The sequence below is a fragment of the Chelonoidis abingdonii genome, chromosome 7 (genome assembly GCF_003597395.2).
Source record: "Chelonoidis abingdonii isolate Lonesome George chromosome 7, CheloAbing_2.0, whole genome shotgun sequence".
Taxonomy (NCBI): Eukaryota; Metazoa; Chordata; order Testudines; family Testudinidae; genus Chelonoidis; species Chelonoidis abingdonii.
In genome coordinates, this window is record NC_133775.1 from 30,823,116 (window position 1) to 30,849,902 (window position 26,787).

General features: G+C 39.3%; 1 protein-coding gene across 1 annotated transcript in view; it reads right to left on the reverse strand.

The window, feature by feature from the left end:
- COL24A1 (collagen type XXIV alpha 1 chain) overlaps positions 1-26,787 on the reverse strand; it is a 240,624-nt gene that overhangs the window by 146,639 nt on the left and 67,198 nt on the right. Inside the window, exons 8-14 of the mRNA XM_032779279.2 lie at positions 18,885-18,929; positions 15,609-15,662; positions 14,242-14,286; positions 10,031-10,084; positions 9,195-9,239; positions 4,467-4,520; positions 1,240-1,284 (exon numbers count right to left, since the gene is read on the reverse strand). Of these exons, the coding sequence (XP_032635170.1) occupies positions 1,240-1,284; positions 4,467-4,520; positions 9,195-9,239; positions 10,031-10,084; positions 14,242-14,286; positions 15,609-15,662; positions 18,885-18,929 (342 nt within the window). The remainder of the gene's footprint in view (positions 1-1,239; positions 1,285-4,466; positions 4,521-9,194; positions 9,240-10,030; positions 10,085-14,241; positions 14,287-15,608; positions 15,663-18,884; positions 18,930-26,787) is intronic.

The following is a 26,787-nucleotide window of genomic DNA, read 5'->3' on the forward strand; positions in this document are numbered from 1 at the left end:
GCATATATAGAAATAGAACATTTTGAGGGGGACACAGGAAACAGCACTGTGAGATTCTGCTTTTAGATATATTTAAGGCATGTTCAGTTTTCAGAAATGAAGTCTGAAATGGGAACCTGATAACAGTCCAAATACATTGAAGGCTGTTATAAAGAAGACTGTGATCAATTGTCTTCCATGTCCACTGAAGGTAGGACAAGAAGTAATGGGCTAGAAATGCAGCCAGGGCAATTTTTTTTTTTTTAGATATTAGGAAAAGCTTTCTAACTATATGGATAGTGAAACACTGGAACAGATTACTAAGAGAGGTTGTGGAATCCTTATCATTGAAGGTTTTTAAAAACAGGTTAGACAAACACCTGTCAGGGATGGGCTAGGTCCTGACTCAGTATAGGGGGTGGAATAGGTCAGTTTTTGTCACTCTTTTCAGACGTCTGATCTCTCTTGCACTCCTCTATGTTACACCTCATGTCAAAATTACTTGCTTACAAAAATCAGACATAAAATACAAATGTGTCACAGCACACTAGTACTGAAACATTACTTACTTTCTCATTTTTCCATATAATTTATAAAATCAATTGGAATATTGTACTTACATTTCAGTGTATTCTATAAAGAGCAGTATAAACAAGTACCTGTCTGTATGAAATTTTAGTTTGTACTGACTTCACTAGTGCATTTTCTGTAGCCTGTTGTAAAACTAGGCAAATATCTAGATGAGCTGATGTACTCCCCTGGAGACCTCTGCATACCCCCAGGTGTAACCCTGGTTGAGAACCATTGGAATAGGTGACCTCTCAAGGCCCAGCCCAGCCCTATATTTCTATGATTCTATATCAGGCCAAATTCTGCCCTGAACACAATGGATCGACAATAGCAATGAAGTGGGACTATACACCTTAACTATATTGTATAAAATATTGCACCTAACAGCAAAGTCAAAATGAATTAGAGGGAATAAACTGGCAAGCTGAGTTGTTTCAAACAAAAGTTCTGATCTGCTGAGACTGGGTTTATGTTATTAAGTATACAAATGTTCAAACTCGAATGATGGAAGAGCAATGCTGTAAAATTATTTTATTAGAATGACCAGAGCAGTTCATTAAAATAAGATTAGATTTAAATAACAACCCCAGAATCTCTTCATTTTGAGATTTATTATTAGGATTCTAGACACAGAGACAAAATGTAAATATTTTAAAGAAGTTCGAATAAATAGGAAAAAGTTATACTCACTCTCAGCCCAGGAAATCCAGGAGGCCCAATGCCACCAACAGCTCCCTTTAAAGAAAAAGTGAATATGGAACAATCAGAACTTTAATATTTTAATACACCCCCACAGGTGATCAAAGATGAGCTGCAAAGAAAAAGAAATTGGAATTCTGACTTCTCTCTGATGTATAAATAGGGCCTGAAAGATGACTGACTAACATTATGCATAAAGAATGTATGTGCTAAAAGCCCCTTTATCAAGGAAAGAGAACCCATAATAAACATGACATGAGAAATGAAATCCTGCCTTTAAAACTAGGGAGGATCAGACTTGATATTCCTGCTATTTTAAGGGGGGAAAACAAAAGAGGGAATGGGAAACTATTTTTTTTTTTGTGGGGGGGGAGACACAGCTTGTCACGCTCCTTTTATCTATAACAAGGAAGCCAAAAAAGGCCCAAGCTCCATTTAAAAATGAATTTCTTTGCAGACTGCCCTGAAAGGCAATGCTCTCTTTATGGGCAATTGTTTATGTATATCTAAAGCTGATTCCAGTTTTAGTGCACACCTGAAGTGAACAGAGAGTTCATTATAATTATTCCTTGTTTCACAGCTGGAGAATATTTTTTAATAAGTTTCAGAAAATAAATTACTTCAAACTTTTTTAGCAATTTTAACAAACTACTGGCTCTTTCCTACCCAAATTAAACTCTATGGCTGCAGAATCTTAAAAGTGCTATGAACTTTATGGATTACCCAGCCTCAAAGACTGCAATCTCTATGCTCTCCCCCTTTAGCCACCCAGGTCTGCCTCCTTCCAGGCTCAGACTCTATGCAGCTGAATTACCATATGGCCAGCCAGATGATAGAAATGTGTCAGGGGCTCAGTGCATCCCTCCACATCCTAATGTTGGAGGTGGGGAGTATGAAAGCAAATCTGGGCCCACTGTGAAGCTATTGTTTGGGCTTTCCAGCTGTGAGACCAAAAGATTTAAAAGGTAACTTCCTCCTTCTCTGCCAGCCACCCATCTACCAGCCCCAAACACCTCTGCCGTACCAGCTGGGAGGGTTCTATTCTGCATGGGCTGTGGATGGGGAATGTAACATGTACACGATTAAGGGCTAGGGAGGGAAGCATGAAAACAGGGATGGAATAATCCTGGTAAACAGAAGCAGGCTGGGATGTGTCCCAGCCAGAGCTGAGATAACGGGGGAGACTTCCTGAGTCTCTAGGGACTTCTAGCTCTTATCACCACAGAACTCCCAGGCAGCATGCAGTAGCTCCTGCTCCACATCAGCTCTAGAGTATGCTCAGTGAATATCACATTATACTTGCAAACTGACCTCTAGCCCCCTGCAGCTGCAGACTTGGCACCTTGCCTGAACCAGCCCTGCAGGGTGGATTTTTTCGCTGGCTATTTGAGGAGGCTGTGATATCAGCAACTGTCTTGCTAGATTAGAAGAAACCCATTTTCAAACCTGTGGTGCTAAAATGCTTTGTAAAGTTCTTTGTAATGTTTAAGTCTGTAATTTAGGACCTAGACTTGCTGAGTTTGTCTCTATTAAAGTGTTGCTCTTCCCCTTCAGTTCTGGCGGAAAGAACGCATCTGCTTTGGAGAGGGGCAGAACGAACTGACCCTTGTGTATAATTTGTACAGCAGTTGGTTACACTAATAGAGCCCTTTGAGTTTGTTCAAGATGAAAAGTGCCATAGAAGTGAAAGATATTATATTACCTAACCCCTTGGCAAGCTTCATTCCAGAGATCAGAAATGCCAAATACATTTACTGCGTGCCAAAATCCTGGTGCCACTGGGCAATCAAGGCACCAGCAAAACTTTAAAGAGTTTCCAGGTGGTGCAGCAGAGGAGGGGTCATCCTCAGAGATTTTGTTACAGTTCCCTGGTTCTTTGCCCAGCTCCTGGCCCCCATCCAGGTTAGAGTAGCCCGTAGGCACTAACTACCCATCTTTCCCAAGGGAACATCCATCAGCTGAGAACAGCTGCCATCTGGCCACTCCTACTACCTGTTCATTGTGTCCAGGGCCAGCTCCAGGGGTTTTGCTGCCCCAAGCAGCCAAAAAAAAAAAAAGCCCTCCCCCCAAAAAAGCCGCAATCGCAATTTGCGGCAATTCAGCAGGAGGTCCTTCGCTCAAAGCGGGAGCAAGGGACCCTCCGCCGAATTGCCGCCGAATACCTGAAAGTGCCGCCCTGCTCCAGAGTTGCTGCCCCAAGCACCTGCTTGGAGCTGACCCTGATTGTGTCAGGGACCACGGGAAGAGTGGTGGAGGAACTAGCTCTACATCTATGGTGGGCTCCTCCAAGCCAGGGGAATCCACAGCTAAGAGCTGCAGCCAGAGTCAACTAAGAACCGGGCAAGAGAGAGAAGCTTCTCTGAAATCAGTACTGAAACAATGGCTACATCTTCACTACCCACCGTATCAGCGGGTAGCAATCAATTTCTCTGGGATCAATATATCACGTCTCATCTAGACGCGATACATCAATCCCCAAACGAGCTCCTATCGATCCCAGAACTCCACCAACCTGAATGGTGGTAGCAGAGTTGACATGGGGAGCCGCAGACATAGATCCCACGCCGTGAGGACGGTAGGTAATTCGATCTAAGATACTTCGACTTCAGCTACGTTATTCATGTAGCTGAAACTGCGTATCTTAGATCGATTTCCCCCCGTAGTGTAGACCAGCCCAACGACATGATGACTGTCACATGTTTTGATCACTGCATCACCAGAGCACTTTATTCTGAAGAGGTGTTGCCAAAGAAAGAGCAGCTGCCCTACAGGTCCAGAAGCTTATTCAGTAACAGTTCAAAGGTTAAAGCTAGTAAATATCTGAACATACTAAAGCCAGTTTCCTGAGAAACAACTTCAGAATATCCCCTTTTTAAGAGATCCTGGAACTGTAGTTTACTCATATCAATGCAAAGTCATGTCCTACGGCCCTAGTCACTAAGGATTTTAGCAAGAATGCAGATTTCTTTAGTTAGCCCTAAACAGGCCAGAGTTTGATCCTGAAAGGTGCTGAGCACATTCAGCAGCTTTCAAAAACTCTCTTGCTTACCTTCAATGTAAAATCAAGAACAGCAGCAAATTTCTAGTGAACTTCATTGAATCTCTCCTTCTTTTCAAGGGGTTTGTTTGTTTGGTTTTTGGACAGGTTTTTATCATGGACACATTTTAATACCATCACATTGTAAATTGCAAAGTCACACATACAGTTTGATACTTACAGGACTCCCATCTGCGCCAGGGGGGCCTCTGTTTCCAAAGTCACCTGGAAAACCCTGGTAACAAGAGAAAATCTTGTGTTAGAATCACAGCACACACCAGATATTATTTACACATTACACTTGGAAATTTGTATGAATGTGTAAGAAATTTGGCAAGAACGAATGACTTGTCCTTTCTTATCCAAAGCTGGGAGGTTCTAAAAGAAGCTTACAGGAGTAAGAATTTCTATAGAATTTGGACATCACTGAATTTCTATGGAATTTGGACATCTAATTCCCATAGGTCCCTTTGAAAGCCCCAGCCCAAATTGATCAAAGGTACTAGAAAGTAAGATGATATTAGCAAGAAGGGGGAAAAATAAAAGATTTCAGCTGCAGAATTCAAAACACACTTCATTGTCTTACTCTAAAATCCCATCCAAGAAAGATGTGAGAACATTTTTTTGGATGACATTTTGAGTTGCAAAAATATGACATTATCCTCTTACTGAGCCCTTATTAGGTCAATACTACGCAAGTGCCCATTGGAATGTTTCTTTGGGGTCTTCTGATACCCAGTTCCATGCCTTTACTACAAGATCACATCTTCTCCATGCCCTATAGTATTTACCTAACTCTTTTTTAATATTTATGGATGAAAATTCAATATAACAAATGTGCATTAAAATCAATGAACAATATGAGGGACTCAGCGCTGCTCAGAATTAGACCTTCATTTTCTAACCATTCTGTACGCAAAGTTATCCTTGCCAATGTAAACTAATGCATGCTTGCCTGGTTGAGTCTGCAGCTAGAGACTGAAACAACAGCACCAAATGAGGTACGAATTTCCTCAATCAACTTAGTGGAGTGTTGACTTCAGAGTTTAGTTATCGGGTAGTGATGCTATGTAGTCACCAGATGCACCTGGAATCTGATTGGACAAGTGAAATTTTGATTTTGAGCCAAAATTAGCATTGTTGCCTGGGGCAGCAGGACTTGTAGTCCTGCCTTCCTGAAATCATGGTCTTTCTCATTCCCTATTAAGGATCCTATTTTACTTCCCCAGCTGTTGCCCCTGGAAAGGAAGCATGAACTGACTGAATTATTTTAATCCTAATGATTTAATATCCCTATCAAATGCTCACTAACCAACTGGAAGAGCCACATGGGAGACAGAATGGATTCAGTGCTGTGGTGCACAAAAGTTAATGCCCACAAGAACAGCACAATTCTGTTGTAAACAAGAGCACAAAAAAATGTAGTGATCAATGCCAATATATTAAGTTGGAAGGAAGGTGTGTAGTGGAGAACTGTGCAGAGCACTGCTAGAACCAGTCTGATTTAACACATTTCTTAATAACCTAGAAGAGGTAGTAAAACAGCACACCAATGAAATTTGCAGATGATACTAAATTGGGAGGGGATTCTGCTTAGAAAAATGCAAGCTCATACAGCCAGGAAAAAAATATCTTAAATGTAGATAGCATGGGAATAAAATATCTTGCAAGCACCAGGGCTGTAAGAGAGCTAAGAATGATCCTGGACATATGAGCTTGTGATACAGCTGTAAAATTCCAGTGCAATTTTGTACTACATTTGCCAAGATATCCTAAAAGTAGGGAACATGGTATTTGAATGGACAGTTCATAGTTGCCAGCATAGTATTTTTAGACTGTAATAGAGGACACAGTTTGCTATGTTTCCTTTCCATCCTCACAGGTGTTTCAGACAGTGGATTAACACGATTTATGGACTTACTGGCCATCCCTCCACAATTGCTCTGATCCATCCCTAACCTTCTCAGTGCATTCTCATAGGGTTTGTCTTGTTCATACTGCAACTTCAGCAACATGATTTAGCTCAAGTAATTCAAGTTCACTAACACAACTGTAAATTCTAGTGTACTGTAGATATTCCACAATAGTTTGTTTCATGAGGTGAACATTTGTTCCTAGTCATGGTTCACCCTAGGTCAGTGGTTCTCAACCTATTTACCATTGTGGGCCAAAGATGTTCTGGATGAGACAAGGGGGCAGATTAACCATAGCCATGGTGTTTTCACTGTCATCATCATGAGTTTTATAACTGATGAGAGAAGAACAATTTAGGTGCTATACAAAAGAAAAAGCATTTCCAATCTAGGAAGAGAAAACAATCTAAAACTGAAAACATAATAATACTGTGTAGCAAATGTTTTGTTACATTAGTAATATCATCTAATATATTGCTATAACACATCCTAGAAAAACAAGAACATTCATATTTTTAACAAAAACAGGTCTGCAGTATTTTCACACAGTTACAATGGACTAGACTAGCAGATTGTTGGTACAGTTTAAAAGGTCTGCTTTGTCAGTTTGAGTACTAGTTGTTGTAACTCAGGGATTGGGAACCTTTGGCATATAGTATATATGAAATACTGTGCAGCATATATAACAAGACAGGTAATATAATAATACAGAAGTGGCCAGATTTCATATTACATACTTAATATGGAAAGAAATGGGACACATGCCTCTTGAATACAGAATCTTTCTTTAAAAGATACTGTACATCCAACTGATTTTAAATGCAGACAATTTCAGACTCTCTAATATTCATAATAAGGAATTCAGTCAATTGAATATTTTGTTCCATTTCAAATATGCCAAAGATAAATACTAATACACAACTAATCTGCTAATTGGTAGCATTTTGAATCCTAAGGAGAGAATTTTCATATCAGATTTTTGCTATAGTATATTAAATGCCATCTGGACAGTAAACAAAATGATGGCAAGCACAATTATCTACCAGCATTTTAAAGCATCCCATCACTATAGTGTCTAGAGCGATATTAAAAATTAAAAGAACTACTCTAAAAGAAGCCTCTAATCTCCACCTCTCAAGTTTCAGGCTGCTTTCCAAAATGAGATCATATCTGGGATTTGCCCTTCTTACAAAAGTAATGGTGCCAGGCTGGTCATTCTTTCCCCTCATTGTTATTGATAGAAAGTTTGCACAAAGATGAGTCTTGCATTTCACCCTGAATTGTAAGGCTAGGATTCATCTCTCTGACACTGGGGAATTCCACAGCCAAGATTCCTTTGGTGAGAGCATCCTGCTCCAACCTCTTGAGATATTTACCCTGAGGCCATTGGGTTGGACCTGGGGAAAGAGGCATTCTATGGTCCTGATCCAACAAAGTACCTGGAGCTAAGTACCTACTGAAGTGCTTTGATGGATGAGGCCTTATAATAATTAAACCTTAACCCAATAGGTGCCTTAAAGATGAGGACTAAGGTCTTGGAACTGATTTCAGGATCAAGAAATAGATCTGGCAATAAGCAGAAAGCCAACGGTATGTGCAGAACACTGGGCTGATGTGCTTTCATTGATCTCTGTTACTTAAACAGTGGACTGCCACATGTTAAACTATTTGAAGATGGATCTCTATGGTCAAGAGTCCTCACTAGAGAGGGATGGGTGCAATACACGACTAGCTGAAGATGGAAAACTAATTTCTCACGACTTCAGCTACTTGTGTAGCTAGGAGCAGTCCAGTGGGATCTAGACGTCATACCACCTTGAGAACCAGAAGTCAGGTGCCTTCAGCTGAATACAAGATTCTAATTCCAGACAGTTTTTTAAAGTTTCCTATTAGCATCACCTCCTTCTTACACAGATTGAGCATAAGCCATCTGCTTTTTTACCTTGATGCTCATTCTTCTCAGAAAAGCTAGCACACTGCACATGGCTAATACGAGATTTATTGCAAGGTGCAATAAGCATGCCAATAACATGGATCTGCTAGTGTACACTTTTGGGATGCACAAAGTAGTACATGATTCAAATGAGAAATGAGCAGCAACAATGTAGACGAAAAACTGAACACACTGTCCTGTTAGCTGATTACTTTAATACATTTCACCTTTTTTGATTCACACATTAATATGTACCACTAAAAACTTAAATAAGGTTCTTGATTTTAATTAACATGTTTCAGAAGTGTCTTTTAGCACCTTTGGTGTTATGCACTGATTAACCCAAAATTCACATGTATTGGAAGCTGGTCCATATTTCACATGGTTTTATAATAACTATGCAGCAAACACAAAAAGTACACCAACAGAGCTATACATCTCTCCCTCCATAGTATTTTACATCCAGACAGAAAAAGTCTTAAAGTACAACCATATGGTAGAAAACAAAGAACTTGGCACATAACAGATCATGCTACAGTTTTCTGATCTATCAGAAATACTGTAAAACTTAGGAAGGTATGCCTAGCAGATTGTGTCTGCCACCAGATGCAGAAATACATTTGTATTAAGTAGGGAATACTATTTTTTCTACAAACATCTGAAATTATTAGAAGCTACAACTGACTTGTATTCATGCCAACACCTGAATCAGACTCTTCATAAAGCCTGGAATCATAAATCTGTGTTGCATTAACAATAATTTTTTAAAAATGGTTTGCATTTTTCTGTGACCTTTTAACCCCATGGCAGTCACACTGATAGTTCCAGTGGCTGAACTGACCATCAGGTTAAGAATTCGTAATTTACATTTATTTAGCAGCACCACTAAATTTACCCAACAAGTTGTCATTTTTCTGTAGTGTAAGGTATGTGCTGGAAACAATAATACAATCATTTGTGAATAAAACGATATTAACATTTTCAGCTACTTAAAACTATATGCAGACGTTTATTATTCATTTAAATTAGCAGCAAAAGTAGTAAGCCATATTAGTAACCTTACCAGTCTCCCCTTAAGACCCCTTTTTCCTGGCAGTCCTGGAATACCCTGGAAAAAAAAGGAAGAAAAGAGACTCTACTATCTAAAAACTTGACAGAATCTAGTTTTAAAAGTAATTTAAATTACATATTATTGGCATGCTCATTTGATAGCAAAAGACAATCTAAAAATCACCACCACAAAAAGCAGACACTGTACCTATTTCTTGTTATAAGGGAGCAGGGAGAATGCAGGGAGAAATGTAAAACTTGTGATCTCCTCACTCCAGGCATATTAGTTGAATTATATTAATGTGTCCTAGAATGTTGAGAAGGGCCTGCTCTGGTTGTCATTAAGGTCAATGGAAAAACTTTCTTTGATTTGAATAGTAGAAAGATTAGGCTCAAAATCAGTTATCAGATTATCATGAGCATTTTTGTCTTGAACACAGAACAGGCAATTCAAAAATGTGATTTATACATGGACTGAAATTACTCTTAGAGGAAACTTTCACTGCTCACTTCAATGACAAGAACAGGCATCCAATCTCAGAAATTTAAGATGAAATCCAAGCTTCATTTTACAGTCAATTCAAATTGATTAACCCTGGTGCTATTTTGATTTTGTTCACTAGATTCATTCTAATCAGCAGAATTTTATTATTTAATAGGATGATATTTGCACACACCCCCAATCAGTTTTGCTGTCAGACAAGCCTTATTTTCCTTTTTAAAAAGAGTTACATAAATAAATACATCTTATTTAAGTTTTCCTTGGTCTCATTCTGGAATATGTTATACTTCACTGTGTTTCATTATCATAAATATGTACATATTTAATAAATGGTTCTTTAAACCTACTCTTTCTCCTTCAGGTCCTGGCTGTCCTGCCACCCCTGGAGGTCCAATGAAACCCTTAGAACAAATAAATAAATCTTAAATTTCTTCATTAAAAGGTTGCATCTCAAGAACAAGGCTAGATACAGATTTACCACACATTTATGTACGTATAGTAGTTTGAGATTCTGGGTGAAATCCTGGCTCAGCCAAAGGCAATGGCAAAACTCCCAGTGACTTTGATATGGCCAGGATTTCACCCTCCAAATCCAACTGATGGTGACAATCACCCACCATTGCAGAGATAACGTACACATTAACCATACTACGAAAAAAATTCCCAAATGATATGCTATTGCATCAGAAAGTGCTGATCAAAGAAAGTTAAAAATAACCTTTCAAATTTACTATATTCCCCACATGTAAATCAAAAAGAATTTTTTTTTCGTGAATAAGTTTGAGTGATTTCCACTGCAAAGGAATTATTTTGCAAGTTTAACTTGTCACAGCTGGATGGTTTTAATTAAAAAGTGACTAAGATGTCTTCTCCCTCCCTGCTTAAGTAGAAGGGGAGAATTGTCTATCCCATTAAAAAACCAGTGACACATCATTGTAAGCCTCAGTTTAATTGTAACTGCATCATGCCATGCTTTCTTTCCATGTAGACAGTGTGGCAAAGTACCTGCCTCTCCATTTGTTAGCTCAGTCCCTTTTAGCCTCGGAGACACAGGCTTGGGCAAAGTAAAAGAAAAAAAAAACCCTTCCCAATCTCACAGGGTCTGGCTGATCCCCTTCTCAGCCAGCCCCTCGCTCTAGTTTCCTCTCCTTCTGGGGAGAATGCAATCTGCCTTGCAAGGGGAGTCTCAGAGTTTAGCTGCCCCTACTTGCTGGCAGCTACCCTGCTTCTCTCTTCCTCCTCCCCCCTTGCTTCCCTGCCAGGGAGGTTTTAAAAAGGTCTCCAGCAATTGGGGCCAGCTGAACCTAATTAGTTCCCTGCTAACCCCTGTCCCAGCTGAACCTTATTCCTCCAGGGCTAAGCCTTCCGGGACCAATTACTACCCCTCTCCTGGTAGCTACTTGTCCTGAGTTTGCCACAACAGTGATGCTGTCTGAGGGTACATCTACACTGGAATTGGAAGTTGCAATTTCCAGGTCAAGGAGACATCCCACAGTAGCTCTGACTGAGCTTGTGTGCCAAAAATAGAAGTGTCGCTGCAGTGGCGCAAGTGGTGGGAGGAGCTAGCTGCCGAGAGTACATGCCTAGGATCTCAGATGAGATTATATTTAGGGCAGCTATCCTCTCCCATTGCTTGCGCCACTGTGGATACATTGCTATTTTTAGCAAAGCTAGTGCAGGTATGTCTCCTCAAACTGGAAATTACACTTTCCAGCTGCAGTATAGATATACCCTGAGAAGTAACTTCCTTATGTTGCATCAAAATCTGAAAATCCACTGCTAAATACCACTGTGTTCAGTTTTTAAAATGGTACGGTAGAAATAACTGAATTTTAGAACATATGATCAATACAGTAGTCAGAGTAGTAACTATTGCGATAGGACACATGCTAACCACTGTTCTCAAAATATCCAATTCACTTCCAGTTAAATGAATAAAAATAAAGTTAAGAAAGTGAAAACATTAAACTGAAGAACTTCTCACATGAAAATAGCACTTGGGAGTTTTTGAAAATTTTGCCTTCTGTGACTGAATTAGGAAGCAATTCTACTTTTCATCAATATAGTGGAGGTCAGCAGACGCCCCACAAAGTCTAGTTAAATAAAAAAAATCATAATATGAAATGCAATTAAAAGTTATAAAGGGCAGTAAATGTTTCTCACTCATAAGAGCTGTTATAATTCTCTGTTGAGCAAAACACAGGTGCAGTTTTCTTCTACTAGACAATGACATTGTCATTGGTGATTACTCCACTGTTGGGTTTGAATGGGATACGTGCAATTCAGAATATAAGGTGACTTGAAGGAAGTCACACTTATGTCCTTGGTCAGCCCATTTCCTTCAACATGAAACTGGTAAAGGGAGGATTGTATTAGGAGGGAAAATAAAGTTCCATGTACAGGAAGCTATCCTGGGAAAATGTATTTTTTTAAAATTACTCTTAACAAAATCCACCTCCTAAAATGTAGTAATCATTTAAATTCCTGGCTCTTGAGATTTGAAAACCAACACTATGTCCTGAGAAATTTAAACCTCCTCTCAAACCTTCAATGGTTTGTATGTGCTATATTCCATGATATTGCTTCCAAAGCTCAGTTTCACATTTTCATGGCTGTGCATACATGACAGACACATACAAATTCAACTGCAAATTGGCATAAACAAAAGTACAATGAAGTGATTCTACATATAGAGGCTCCGAGAGAGAATGCGCAAAGGCAGGTGCAGCATCTAGTTACTGAAAAAAAAAATAGTGTTTTCACACTTATCTCTACAGTCCTTTGAATTTAATGAAATATCTTAACCCATCTTTTGAGGACCTTAGGAAGGACAATACTCTTCTTGGTACCCCACACATTAGGGAAAAATGCAGCTCTCTTTTCTTTCCGGGAATTGTCTTAAAACCCTTCAATAAGCAGGATCCAGAGCTATCATAGGAGTGTGTTCTAACCTTAAGAGCTCAAATTATATTGACATAACTGCATGGGTCAATGGCACAAAAACATGTTTCTGGGTCAAGATTACAGGCAACATCTGGCGGAAAGGATTATGTAGGAGACACCCTTTTGAAACATGACATTCTGAGATTGTTAGTATGAGTCATTTTTTGAGCAATGACAGAACAAGTCATATGAAATAAAAAGAAGCTTGTGGGCCACTTAGTGGAAAAGATTGTGACCACCTTTCTCTTGTATAACAGGAGAAGGAGTAGGCTACAGGTTTATAAAGAACTTTGGGGAAGAGAAAAAGAAGCAAATGTCTGAGGACTGAGAACCATGTGGGTGCAATATTTTTTGGGACACAAGATCCTTACAAGCAGAGGAATCAACTCTCCCATCATATAATGAAAGCTGAATTTAAGAAGAGCAAAACTTAGAGACATTTCAAAAAACTGTTGCAGATGAAGGCATTAAATATCTGCAATAAAAAGGCAGAAGTGGACAGATTCAGGAACATGATGGAGAAGTTGTAACAGAAGCTTGACAGCATCACAAAGTACAGATTAAAAAAAATATTAAAGTTAATGTTTAAGATTAAATATACACAAGTTAAGAGGGAAAGTACTGTACATCTGGGATCCAGCTTGAGTTATGGGGGATTACAGGTATCAGTTACAAGGATCACAAGATACATACATATCACATAACCAGCATAGATCCAAGTTGGGGTGCAGGTATTTTTAAAGCCTCAGTGGATAAGTGGGCTCAGATATGCCACCCATGGAATGTATAAAGAGCTCAAGTCAGTATCAGTGTCACGAATAAGTACATGGGTGAGGTACTTCACAGCAACCTGTACGATAATGGAGTTGTGTAAGGATGAGGGTGGAATCAAAAACCTGAGAACTTTCTAGTGTAAAGCAATTACAAATCTCACGTTACGATACAGAGTTAACATTATATTCCCATGTGATCCAAATCTGATGATTTGTTGAGGGCAGTGACCTTGAAAGAAATAAAATCTGATGGTTTTTACATATATAGGTGTATATGTGTGAAAAATAAAAACTTTTTTTTCACTTTTCTCCTTGAAACTTTACTCAAAAATGATCCAGGCAAAGCTTAAATTTTTAAAAGGGCTCAGCTGAAATATTTTAGGATCTAGCAGAAGGTGACTCTCATATTCTTTACATGACAAGATTGTTTCCTTCCATCAACCTCTGTCACAGTTGAAGATTACAAATGCCAGATCGGCCTTCACTCCTGACAGCTTCTATTACAGAAATAATGCTTCAGGCAGGAAACGGCCTCTTCCCCTCCACTTCCCCTCTTTGCTCCGCCCCCACACTCTCCAAGGTTCTTTTTCTTTCTTTTCATGTCTGTATATGTTCCAAGCAAAGGAAGAGCAGCAAGATGAGATTAATCTATACTGCTTGTAGGCATAAAAAGGAAATAAATCCTCAAATTTTTAATGAAATACAGTTTGTCATTAACCAGTTCTGCAATAGACAGAGTGATTCAGTGGCTGTGCAACTGACAATTCAATGAAGTTTCTCAAGCATACTATATGTATAAAAATACAGTCATGCATGCCGTAATGCTTTCAAATGTTACTTACTCTTACACCTTTAGGACCTGGGTTACCTTCTGGTCCAGCTAAACCCTAGTAAGAAAAGGCACAACTTTTACTTCATTTAAAATAAATGGAAATACTAGATTTAAAAGAATTATCACAATAATTGTTAATTTCCAAACTGGCAATGCACTTTTCATGATGGGTGCTATGTGAACCTCTAGACAGAGATTGCAACTTCCTTTATATTAAAGTTATTTCTTTTTGGAAAGTTCTTCCCAATCCAGTTGAAATCTTCTACCCAATTGTGAACTTGGCATTAAAATAACTTCATGGAACTTTTCATAAACTTTTATACTGGAATGCAGTTCCAGTAATTTTCTAGCCAACATTAGAACAATAAGTTTATTTCAAATACTCAAAGCATTTTGTATTTTTAAATGTTGGCATGTTGTCATCCAGTCACTATATAAACTATTTAATAATGCTTTTTAATATATAGCCACTGTAAAATTGGTCTAGTAAAATGTTGAAATAGTTTAGAGAACATGGGTCAAATTCAGCCCCTCAAGCAGGCAGGACTCCATTGAAGTCAGTTGATGAATACAAGGACTGAATTTGGCTCATGTAGTTTGAATGTTAGGAAAAGTGACTGACATTTCCTCTTAGTTCAGTATATGCAGTTGGTGCATTATCTATCTGTCCCAGGTATACAAACAATCACTATTACAAATGACCTGCACTGATAGCATTTGATGTTTTCACTGGTTCTCTCTCTCAATGAACTGAATGGAAAAAGCCCTTTAACATACTCTTTCCCCACATAAAAGGTAAAGAAAAAGTTTCAGCAGCAAAAAAAAGTAAGTGTAGGCAAATAAGTAGCAGAATGCTTCCTGTTTCTTCTGAACATTGAATGCCAAAAGGTTGAAACAGACAGAGAGCAATGAAGGTTTTCAAAGTGGTGAATAGGGCTTATACATCCTGTAATTTGGTAACAAGGTATATATGCACTAGAGGGATACAGAACTACTGTGTCTCACTCACTCAGGGTCCAGTACTAAGGGCACAATGTGCCACATTACTTCCGTGTATGGTGCCTCTGAAAGGAGGGTTGTTTCGAGTATTAGTGATACAATGTCAGCCAACACAGTGATGCCATCAGCACTGTCAGCAGATTTAGATATGGTACTTTCAGAAATTACATCATTAATGCTACACGATAGCAGACAATCCTTGTGCGGTAGATCAGTTTGTCAAAACACTCCTTGCTGACGAACAGGCCACGTACACTAGGCCTCACTTTGAAAATTAACCCCAAAGAGAGAAAGGGAAACATATTTTGAACTAATGTATAGTACTGAAAAGGTGCTAATAACAGGAAAACATGTAATTCTATAGTATAGTTACTGCACCTGCCTGCCAGGGTAACCAAGTGAACCAGCATTGCCAGCCATTCCTGGAATTCCCTAAATTGAAAGTGAAAAAAATGTAATCAGGTTTAGTGTATGAAAGTTTAGTGTATGAAACAGCTTTCTCCTAACACAAGACTGTTTCTTGTGTAAGTTGCATAGGAAGCCCATAAACCCCACTTTTTATATATAATTAAAATCGCCACGATTACTTCCTGAGCAATGGTGCACACACTGCAAAAGCATTTAGGATGGAGGGAGAGGGAGGGAATTAGTCCAAAATTAAGTGAAGTACAAGGGAAAAACCACTGATTCATGACGGAAAACCCTTAGACAATGTTTGGCAAAATCAGGTATGCACAATGGGAGATGCCCTCAGGGGACAGGTATTTATGGTGCAGATAACCCAAGCTGACGCTGACCTTGGCCGTATTATTAAGATTTACACTTCTATGGAACAAATGTAAGATGAATCTGAATGTCCTTGTATAGCTGAATTTCCTTATATTGGTCTCAATGTGCGTATGCTAGGATAAGGTTAGACTAACAGTGCATTGATAATGGGTACAGTAAACTCTTCTGTTTCCCCCTCTTCCCTCCCTAATCAAATCCCCCGCCCTCTAATAATTCTGTGTATTTGATTATTTATTTTAAGAAAATTCTACTTTTCTGGAATGGGCAAATTCTTGGGTGCCAGGTGGTAAAGTTCATTGTTGAAGAACTGGACACCTGTTTGGTGAGCAACCTTTACTCAAGCAAGGTCCAGAAATAGATGAGATGTGGTGAAAATAGTTAGGATGGGAGTGCACTTCATTAGCTGAGTGGTGACACTGGACCTGTATCACATCCTGTTAGTCTTTCAATTCAGGGAATAGTAAGTTCACTAAAAAGTTTCAAACAAATGAACCAGTTCAAGATGTTGCCAAGAGAGAGACAGGCTCTCTGATATCAACAATTTCCCAGTCATTACATCACGTTACAGAGAATAAGAAACCTTTGAAACATTTAAAATGTCTTTCATAAATAAAAACTAATAATTAACAATAAACCAGGAGTTACCATCTTGACCAATTTTAACTTTGCAATGCCAGGGAGCTGGGCATCTAGGCCTGGTCTCCAGGACTGGTATTCATGGCAGTATCAGTCAGTCTAGACTAACCTACGTCTGGAGAAATTCATGTAGTTTTCCTGACCCACTCCTGCAATTTATCTGATAGAGAAGCTGATTTGGCCCAACATTTCTGGACTGCAGGGCCCTTAGGAGGTCCATTCTTGATATCAACCAAGAAGAAAAACAAGAGGTGCCACTGGCCAAAAATATTAAGAGAGAAGAAAATCATGGCACAGGTGCTGGAGGAAGTGAATCCACTTGGGATTCTCCAATGATCAGCTTCTCCTCAAAAGCCAGTACTAAGATTTGGAATGGGAAGGAGGTAAGAAGGTAGAATGTCACCATCTTTCTCTCCACCTCTGGCTCTCTAGTTAGCTAATTTTATGTTTAAACAAACCAAGTCCATAGGGCAGGCTTAGAGATTGTCCAACCTGTCCATCCATTGTCACATGTGGGAGTCATACTAATGCAAAATCAGAACTTTCTCCATGAGTGACATGCAGCTGGTTTGAGTGAGGAAGAATAATCCCAGGCATCAGAAGCCATGAATGTGGGAAGCAAAAGTTATTTTGTGCAAGTGCCGTGCCTCCAAGACGGTTCTGCTTTCCATGATTTCTTTCATCCTCTGGGGATATATGGGAGATTGATTATTTCCTGAATGGGTTGGTCTGCCATGGAACCAGGATCTCCTAAACCTTGAAACACTTCAGAGACCTATGGATATTTTGGGCTGAATAGGTCCCAAAAATTCCAAGTGCAGATCATGACAAAAAACCCAAAGAGCAACAAATCATTTTAATTTACTCTTTGTTCTTTTTAAAACCTTGCTTGCATTCCCAGTTGTGCTTCACTCTCAACTAATTCCACATTTGATATATTTACAGTAACTTTTTTCTTTGTTGTAGAGGTTTATGGAAATTCCAGCCAACAAGTGGATACTTTGAACTTCACAAAATCTGTAGCTACTGACATGCAAAATGATTATCATTGTCCTGACTCTTTCTGGGCCATCCTCTACAATTACATATCTTATTGTTACAGTCCTTAAAATAGCAGCAGTAAGAACAGGCTGCGGAACAAAAGTATTTTCCCAAATTTTTATAAATGAGTTTTAAATATCTTGAAAATAATATAACAGACTATGAATAATATTACTTATAACCATAGTTGGAGTATGTTGAGATGAGGTCAGACAGTCTTTAATATTGCTGGGCAAATAGTAATTTCACATTGAGGTCTAATGTATCAGATTATATTCAAGAGAATTCACACACTTGCATATTTAGTGCCAAAATTATTCCTCTGATGTCAGTCTCTCTCTCTCTCTCTCTCTCTCTCTCACACACACACACACAATTTACCTTCTTGTTTTCATTATTAGTTAATCACTTTTCACAAGCTCCTACTTTGGTTCTCAGGTCCTGCAGTTAACAATGCTGTTCTTCTGAACAACTCTGATAATTAATTCTCTTGCAGAAAGATGACAGAAGCTGAGGGACTGAACTATAACAATTGCCCTCACTTCATTTGGTTTCTTGGAGTACAGCTCAGTTAAAGTTTTGGACAGTTAAAATCTATTCTTATATTTTTTGTTTTTGACTGCTCCTCTGGTCACTACTATCATTAGGTCATGGTTATTCATTCAGCATTGACAGTGCATTCAGTACTGCATACAAAAGAGGAAAACTTGACTCCTGTTCCAAGATTATGAGAGTTGACAACCATGGCCCCTTGCCCTTATCTCTAGAAGGGAGGAGTAACAAGTGTCTACCTCTAACACTCACATGAAGGATACTTTAAGAAAGCAACACACAGTCCCTTCCCATCTCCCCATCCAGAGATTAAGCATGCATTGTCAAGTCGCAGTGGTAAGGTTTTGAAAGAGTCTGAATTGCCTCCTAAAAGATTACACAACACACTTCTTCCATGCCACCAGACTTGCTGGAGAAAACAAGTTGGTCTATTATGTTTTATCTAGGCCCTTAAACCATACTCATCTCCATGACAACTAAGTATCTAGTCAAGAACGAAATCTATTGAGTATTTCTTCAACCAGTCAGTAATTGAAAGAAATTATCTGATATAAGCATTTAAAGCCATTATCTTTAATTGTACTTAACATGCTTTGTACAATGGGTATCAACTGTTACAGTGCCTTCACCACTCACTTGCTCGCCTCGTGGACCTGGTGGCCCTGGATAGCCTTTGGGACCCTGCAGGTAGAAGAGATGAACAGATGTTGTAATGAATACATTCAGATATGCAAGATGCAGCTTTGGGGGGCTTGATTCCCCCTTCCCTACTTTATATTTTTCTTCAGCAAAGAAGAATTTTGCAATCTCTCTTTCTCTGTGACATCCACATTGCTTAATTTCAGTAGCTGATGTGGGAGGATGGAGAAAGAGAAACTTACCTCAGCATAAATGATTTCTAGCTATGCCTGCTAAACTTGCACCAGTAGTCACAGATTTGTGTAAGCTTAAGTAACACGTAGACAAAATGCCTTTAGCAACAATCTGCTTGTAATTACTGCAAAGCTGGATTTAGTCCAGACTGTTTCTCCATTCCAAATCCTTGTCATAACACTATCTCTGAATGAGCCAGTTGAACTAAGACAGGCATAACAAGAAGATACTCACAGAGAGCGCCAAGAAGCTCTCTAGGAAAAGATAACTGTAAGAAAACAAAAGATTTCTTTCACATGGACTTAATTTTTTTAATATTCCATATATGATGATAGTTTTGCACAAGTAAATGAAACTACCACCTTCCTGACACTAAATAAAGTCTTCCAGATTATCCTGGAATCTTTAAATCATCGAAGTTTATAATTGTCCCTCTTTATACTAAGCATTATGATGATGATGGTTTGCCTGTACAGATGGTGGGTGAAATCCTGGCCCTGTCGAAGTCAAGAGGAGTTCTATACATGATTTCAGTAGGGCCAAGATTTCATCTGGTGCCCCAAGTTTCGGTTTAGTTTCTACACCATGCCAAGAGCTTTGTTACAACAAACTAAATGGCATTACCTCATATGAAATCATAAAAGAGGAATAATTTTGTTCAGTAATAGTTTTAGGTAATGAAAAAAAATCACATCTGTTAAGCTTCAAAATTTGCAATTTTAGTATTATACACTTGTTTGAGAAATAACGTTAGTCCTAAGGACATGTGCTCATTAAAAAAATCTAGAGGCTCCATTTTCTCCAAACCAGTGTTGCAGGTATTACCTTACATCTTGCTAAACACTCACACAGCATAGCTAATTTGCTTTAATGTTTAGATATTACAGTAAAGCAAAGGCAAACAACAATCATCTGCAAATCACAAGCTGCAGAGCGTATTTCAACCATATATCTGAGTCTGTCTACACAGCCCACAGAACCGAGCCTCCCAGCCCAAGTCAACAGACTCAGGTTAGTGGGGCTCACACTAGTGCTCTAAACATAGCTGTGTAGACAGCATTTGAAGTTGCACTTCTACTTCCCTTTCCAGGTGTCAGAGCCTCAGGGCTTGTCTTCACTATGGGCGTAAGTTGACCTAAGTTACGCTACTTCAGTTATGTGAATAATGTAGCTGGAGTTGACATAGCTTAGACTGGCTTCCCCCGGTGTCTTCACTGTGCTGTATTGATGGGAGACACTCTCTGGTTGACTTCCTTTAATCTTCTTGGGGAATTGGAGTAGCAGGGTTGACGGGAGAGCACTCTGCCATTGATTTAGTGAGTCTTCACTAGACCCACTAAATTGATCCCTTCTGCATCTTTTGAAGCAGTGTTGATCTTCCCATAGTGAAGATCAGCACTGAGCTCCAGCCAGAGCTGCACTTCAAAGCACTGTCTACACAGCTACATTTAGAGCACGAGCATGAGCCCCACTAGCCTGTGGCATAAGTATGAGAGAGTGGGTCTTGGACAAATGGGCTGAGAGGGACTGCCTAATCAACATGCCAAGGCATGCCTCAGAAATGCTGTTAGTCACATCATTAAATGAAGACAAAAGCATGATTAATGACTGCAGTGCAAACCTGGAGGGGAAAGCAGTAACACTTCCTTAGTAACTGTGTGTAAAATTTTCAACAGCACCTTAAAAGGACATAAAATATTTAGAAGCCAAAGTCCCACTGACTGATTTTCAATGGGATTTGGATCCTAAGTGGTTTAAGTGTTTTTGAGAATAACCCTACTTCTGGGTTTTAAAGGATCTTTTAGAATAGGTGCTTGCAGAGGAAATGTTCAAATGTTTTATTATATCTGGACCAGGGAAAAAGGGAATGACGTTTGTCTTGAGCTAAAAGGAAAGTGTGTGTAAAAAGAAAAGCTAATGATATCTGTAGATTGATTGGAGGATGAGGTACTCCCCAAATTCTAACGAAGACACTCACATTTGGACTTCAAAGGCAAAAACAGAAATGGAAGGGCTTGAGCTCCTGATTACACCAGCACACCCACTTTGTGGGCATGTTATTGGCACTCAGAGTGCTTTGGTCTATGAGAGAGAAAGGACTTTACTGTCAAATAAAGTAACTTAGCCTCTACTTTGTAAGGGGCCACATTTAAGAAGCTGTTATTTACTATATGTTTTCACAGTGCCTAGCACAATGGCGCCTCAACCTGGCTAAGACCTCTTGACATTATATCAATATAAATATTAAACAACAACAACGCTGGGAGCCCAACAGTGTTTTCCATTGTTTCCATAATAATTCCAATAGCACGGGGTTGGGACAGTCACTCGCTGGTTACAGCATCCAGATAGAACAATAATGCTGCAGCCTCCCAAGAGAGACAGAGGAATGGGCAGGTAATTACAGGAATGGAGGGGGATTTGGTCTTCTCTGAACTGTGCCAAAGAAAAGTTGAAAAAAAGCTATTGAGGGCATGTGGTGAGCACAATGAGTTATATGACTGTAGGTGTTTTTACAGAAACCTTTGCCATGGGTGCTATGAGAACGAAGAACTGCTTTGCAAATAGAGTTAATACCAGCATTTAGATCTAAAGCAATATTAAAAACTTGCCACAAATCAACATGTAAATGGAAAAGTTGGATAGTCATTTTCCAAAATGTTGAGAAGGTCAAAGAACAACACAGCAATATGGATGAATGGCATACATGACACAACACCACTCTTATTCCTCTATGACAAATACTGTATGGACCAAAAGTGGCATAAAATTAATCCCAAGTCAGCATAATGACTGGAACAAAAATGTTAGAGAAATAAGCTCATCCCATTCTTGCTACTCTCTCATGATTGCAATCCTGTGGTCCTCTTCTGAGGCTGGATCAGACTCATAACCCACAAACACCACAAGACACAACATACTTATCAACTCCACATTTTCACCATTTGACACAGTTTTGAAATGCTTATTTGGTCTCCATGCACGCTCAGATTAGAAATGTGTTTGGCTTCTTTGTAGATCCACTGTTTCTTATCTGTGCGGCACGTAAATAATATAAATCAAGGTCTCTGGCTAGCATGTGCTACCTGTAATATTCTAATGGACAGAAGGCTTCAACCTCACTCCATCAATGTTTTTTTTTTGTTTTTTTACACCAGCCTGGTGTCAGGTATGTCTACACAATGCATTAGTCTCACAAGAGCGGTGTTCATTCTAATGTGCACTAGTGAGTGCACACAGGCATTAAGCTGCCAATGTGGACCCTGCTGACATGCATTAAAAGTTCCCTAGTGCACATTAATGTAGGCCCTTTTCAAACAGTGCTGTAGTAACATGCACTAGGGAACTTATAGTGAACTCCAGCAGGATCCACATGGGCCAGTTAGTGTGAAAGATTATAGTGCACAGTTAAATTGATACCCCGGTAGTGGGTGGTGAAGCCCTTAGATTCTCAAACTCCCAGAATTCAATATTTCAAGTGTAAAAATAAAGATTTACTTCCTTTAAAAAATAGGCCGGGGTCTCTTCTTATCGGTTTAAATCAGGAGTAAGGGGATTGAAGTCCTGGTGCCAGGGGAGAGTCAGTCTTTGTGTCTCCAATGGATGAGGCTGTTCTAAGAATTCCATCATGGGCCCTAGAATCACACTGCCTCCAAATAGTTGCTTTTCAATACCTCTGAAGACTCCTGTATGGATTCTCCAGGCACATCCAACATGTAGGAGGTCTTCTTTCATGTCTAACTACTAAAATAATGCTGTTATCATGCTTCCGTTCGTAGGACTTATTAAAGGAAAATGTCCATGATTACTCAAAATTTTGGCAACCTACAACCCTGTATTGAAAACAATAGGAGTGTCTACTTTAACAAGTTAATGTGGTATTTTATGACAATATGTCAAAATTGATTCCATAGAAGCTTGTATCATCCCTGACCAGGCAGGTAACTCAATTAACTGAGATGGAACGAGTTCCTTGCTCATTGATACCCATGAGGAAAGCGTTAACATTTTTAGGTAGCAATGAAGTTTGGTTTGAAATCTTTTGTCTGTTTGCTACATTTGATAGTTAGATGTATGTTTTGTACAACAATAATGTACACCCTGAGAATGAGTGCTTATGTGAGAGCCTTTCCCTTCTACATGCTTTGCAGGGATGGGAAAGAGGGTGAAAGGAGGGGTTTCCTCTCTTTGTGGTCTAACTCCACAGATAATCTAAGGCTTCATCTACACTAAAGTTTTGCCTAGCTGTGTTGGCTCGGAATATTAAAAAAAGAATCATACCCCCAGCTGACATACCTATGCCTGCAAAACTCCCCACTGTAGACTCAACTATGCAAACAGAAGGATGCTTTTGTCACAAAGCTAATGTCATTTGGGGAGGTGGTTAAGCTATGCTGGCAGAAGAACTTCTTTTGCCGACATACGCTGTCTCTCTACTAAGGTGCTTTGCTTAGCTATGCTGGCACAGCTCTACCAGCAAAGGCTCTGCAGTGTAGACAAGCCCTGGTGCTAATCTGAAAGATAAGTATCTTGCTCTTTCTATTACTGCTGCAACCAGACCTTCACTTTAATGTGGAACCAACAAGGAATCTAACAAGGGCAGCAGGCCTAATATTGCTGTCACACCACTTTTACATTAATGTAATTCTGTTAGCTTTAACGTTGTTGATCCTGATTTATAACTGGTGTAAGGGAGGGAAGAATCAGATCCAGTGTATCTAGCAGGGAGGAGCAATCGAAAACTAATTTACTTGGCTACCGTAGCAAGTGTCAGTGAAAGTTTTAGAGTTACGATGAAGAAAGAAGCCTCTCCCTCTCCTCTCTGCCTAGCCCAGGCACCAAAGGGCAAGAAACAGAGGTAGCAGAAAATGAGCTGTTACTTATTTATCTTTGCATGTAAATCCCAGGCCCTGTCTGCTTGGCAAATAATAAGACCAGTTTAAGACAAAAGTACATTTATGCCATATCAACATATTCTATTTTAAACGCCTGTCAAAACTTACCTAAAACAGCATTCAAAGGAGAGTGCTTTTCCCTTTGAAATCAGTGGAAGAATTTCTCTCATTTAATCAAACTTCATTCTTATTCTAGGAAAATGGCACTCTCTGTGAAATAAACTCAGCACTCACTACCACAGAAATTTCCCACAGGTATTTATTGTACTGCTCCTCTTTTTTGTATGGATGCTTCAGACAAATATACCAGACCTCAAAGGACTGACAATGATACAACACTCTGTTCTTGTTCACACAGGTATAAATTTGGAGTAACCGTGCTGACTTCATTAGAGTTACTCTGGATTTGCACAGGTATAATTGGGCAAAAATTGGCCCTGCATAATAAACATGTTGCAGACAGTAGAAATATGAAGTCAATGGCTACAGGATTACCATAGAATAGTGCAGCATTTTTTAAAGAGATCCCTCAAGGAAACTACTAATGCAGTCTCTTGTTTCTACTAACCTCTTCCCCATCTGTGCTAAATTCAGACATTCAGGAAACCAAAACCAAGAGCACGTAGCACATGACTAAACACAAACCATATCCATTCAAAACATAAACATTTAATATGAATATAGACAGCAAAATTTTCACAAACATTGCAACAGTGCACACTATTGCATAAGTACTGCACAGAATTTCACAAAAGTTCCAAATCAGGCAAATTTTGATGAAAAAAATCTTATTATTTTATCCACAACTTTGAGCAGGTCTAATTATGCCCAGGAGAGGGCAGTTGTAGGCACTATGCAGCCAGCATGTTACCAATGAAATATTCAATTCCACCATTAAAATTAAGGGACAATGACTCTTCAAATCCCCAATGCTGCTTTGAAAGTGTCAGCCTATGAATCCTTCAGGAAAACAACTAAGGTCAATGGGAAAAGTACAGTTACCAAGAAATGGGCATAAATAAATTGGTATTATTCTACCTGAGAGACCTGAAATAGTGCAAGAGCTAGTTCATATGAAAACTTATGTTACAGTTTAAATGCTGATCATTTTACTGCAGATAATCTACAGAAAGATAAAAATCAGAGCCAGCTGCCAAAATCAAACAGGATTTAGGAAGCAATGAATTTATGGATTTTTTTGTCTTCTTTATAGTTAGGTGATAAAAGAATTATGTTACTCATTTATATACACTTCAGCAGTTCCCCAACAGCATTTAACAAAACCAATGTAAAGTAACAAAAGAGCATGTTTGTTTTTTTCCATCCCCAAGGATTTCCCTGTTTTCCCTGGATTATTGCACAATTTGCACACACACCTCTGAAATGACTTTCCAAAATGAAAACAAGCTACCAACTCAACTGAAGTCTGAAACTACATTTATTGTCTTGGGTATATCTGGTAATGATATGGAAAGATCAAGCATCTTAAAACTGAAAAGCTTGGACTTAGGTCCATTAAACATCAAGTATAAAATACTCTTTAGTATTTACAGGTGTAACATAATTCATGGACTCAGTGATTTCACAAGATTAGTTCAGACTGGAGTTTTCTGAAACGTGGTTCCAGTTAGTGTCTACTCTCTATTTGACACCATCAGCTCAGGATTGAACAAAGACTGTGAATGGCTTGCCAACTACAGAACCAGTTTCTCCTCCCTTGGTTTTCACACCTCAACTGCTAGAACAGGGCCTCATCTTCCCTGATTGAACTAACCTTCTTATCTCTAGCTTGCTTGCTAGCATATATATATATATATCTGCCCCTGGAAATTTCCACTACATGCATCTGACGAAGTGGGTATTCACCCACGAAAGCTCATGCTCCAAAACCTCTGTTAGTCTATAAGGTGCCACAGGACTCTCTGCTGCTTTCTCTATATGAAATGGAAACAAAGAGTAAAAGTGCCAGTGATCAAATGAACACCTGTATTGCAGACATAGCCTAACATGATTTTATTGCAAATTAAGTAGAAACTGCTTTGCTTTTCCAAGCAAAACCGTGAACCTGACAATATAATAAAGCAGTGTATGTTCTGGGACTCAGAAGATGCCACAGCTCTGCTGGTGACAATTGGTGATAACAAGCAGGCTACCAGATAAATCTCCAACTTGGATAAGAACAGATGCTGCTGGAAGGAATTTTCCCATGTAAGAAATGAAAATCTTAGTCAGGCCTTTAAAATTGGATTAATATTGTTAAATCCCAGAAGGTTTGTGGACAAGTGAAATACATTTCCTAGGAGCTTTTATACTAATTTTGTAACTTCTTCCTTTTTCGGGTTACAAAGAGTATATTTATGCTTTTGGTCAACACAAGAGAAGTGAATTAAACCAAATCAAATTTAGGCCACTTAAATTCTGAATGAGAGTGTCCATACAGGGGTTTAATGCAGAGGTGAAAGTAAGCCGGTCCAGTCCAGTACGGCGTACCAGCAAGAGTCAGTACGCTGTCCTGGACCGCACAGCTGCGAGCAGCCCAGAGCCCTTTGAATCCTGGCCCCGGCTGGGATTTAAAGGGCTCAGAGCTCCCCACCGCTGTGGCCAGCCCAGAGCCCTTTAAATCCCGGTGGCGGCTCCGATGGCTGGATTGGGGCCAGGATTTAAAGGGCTCAGAGCTCCCCGTGGCTGCGGGAAGCCCAGAGCCCTTTGAATCCCAGTCACTGCTCTGGCGGCCGGGCTGGGGCCAGGATTTAAAGGGCTCGGGGCTCCCC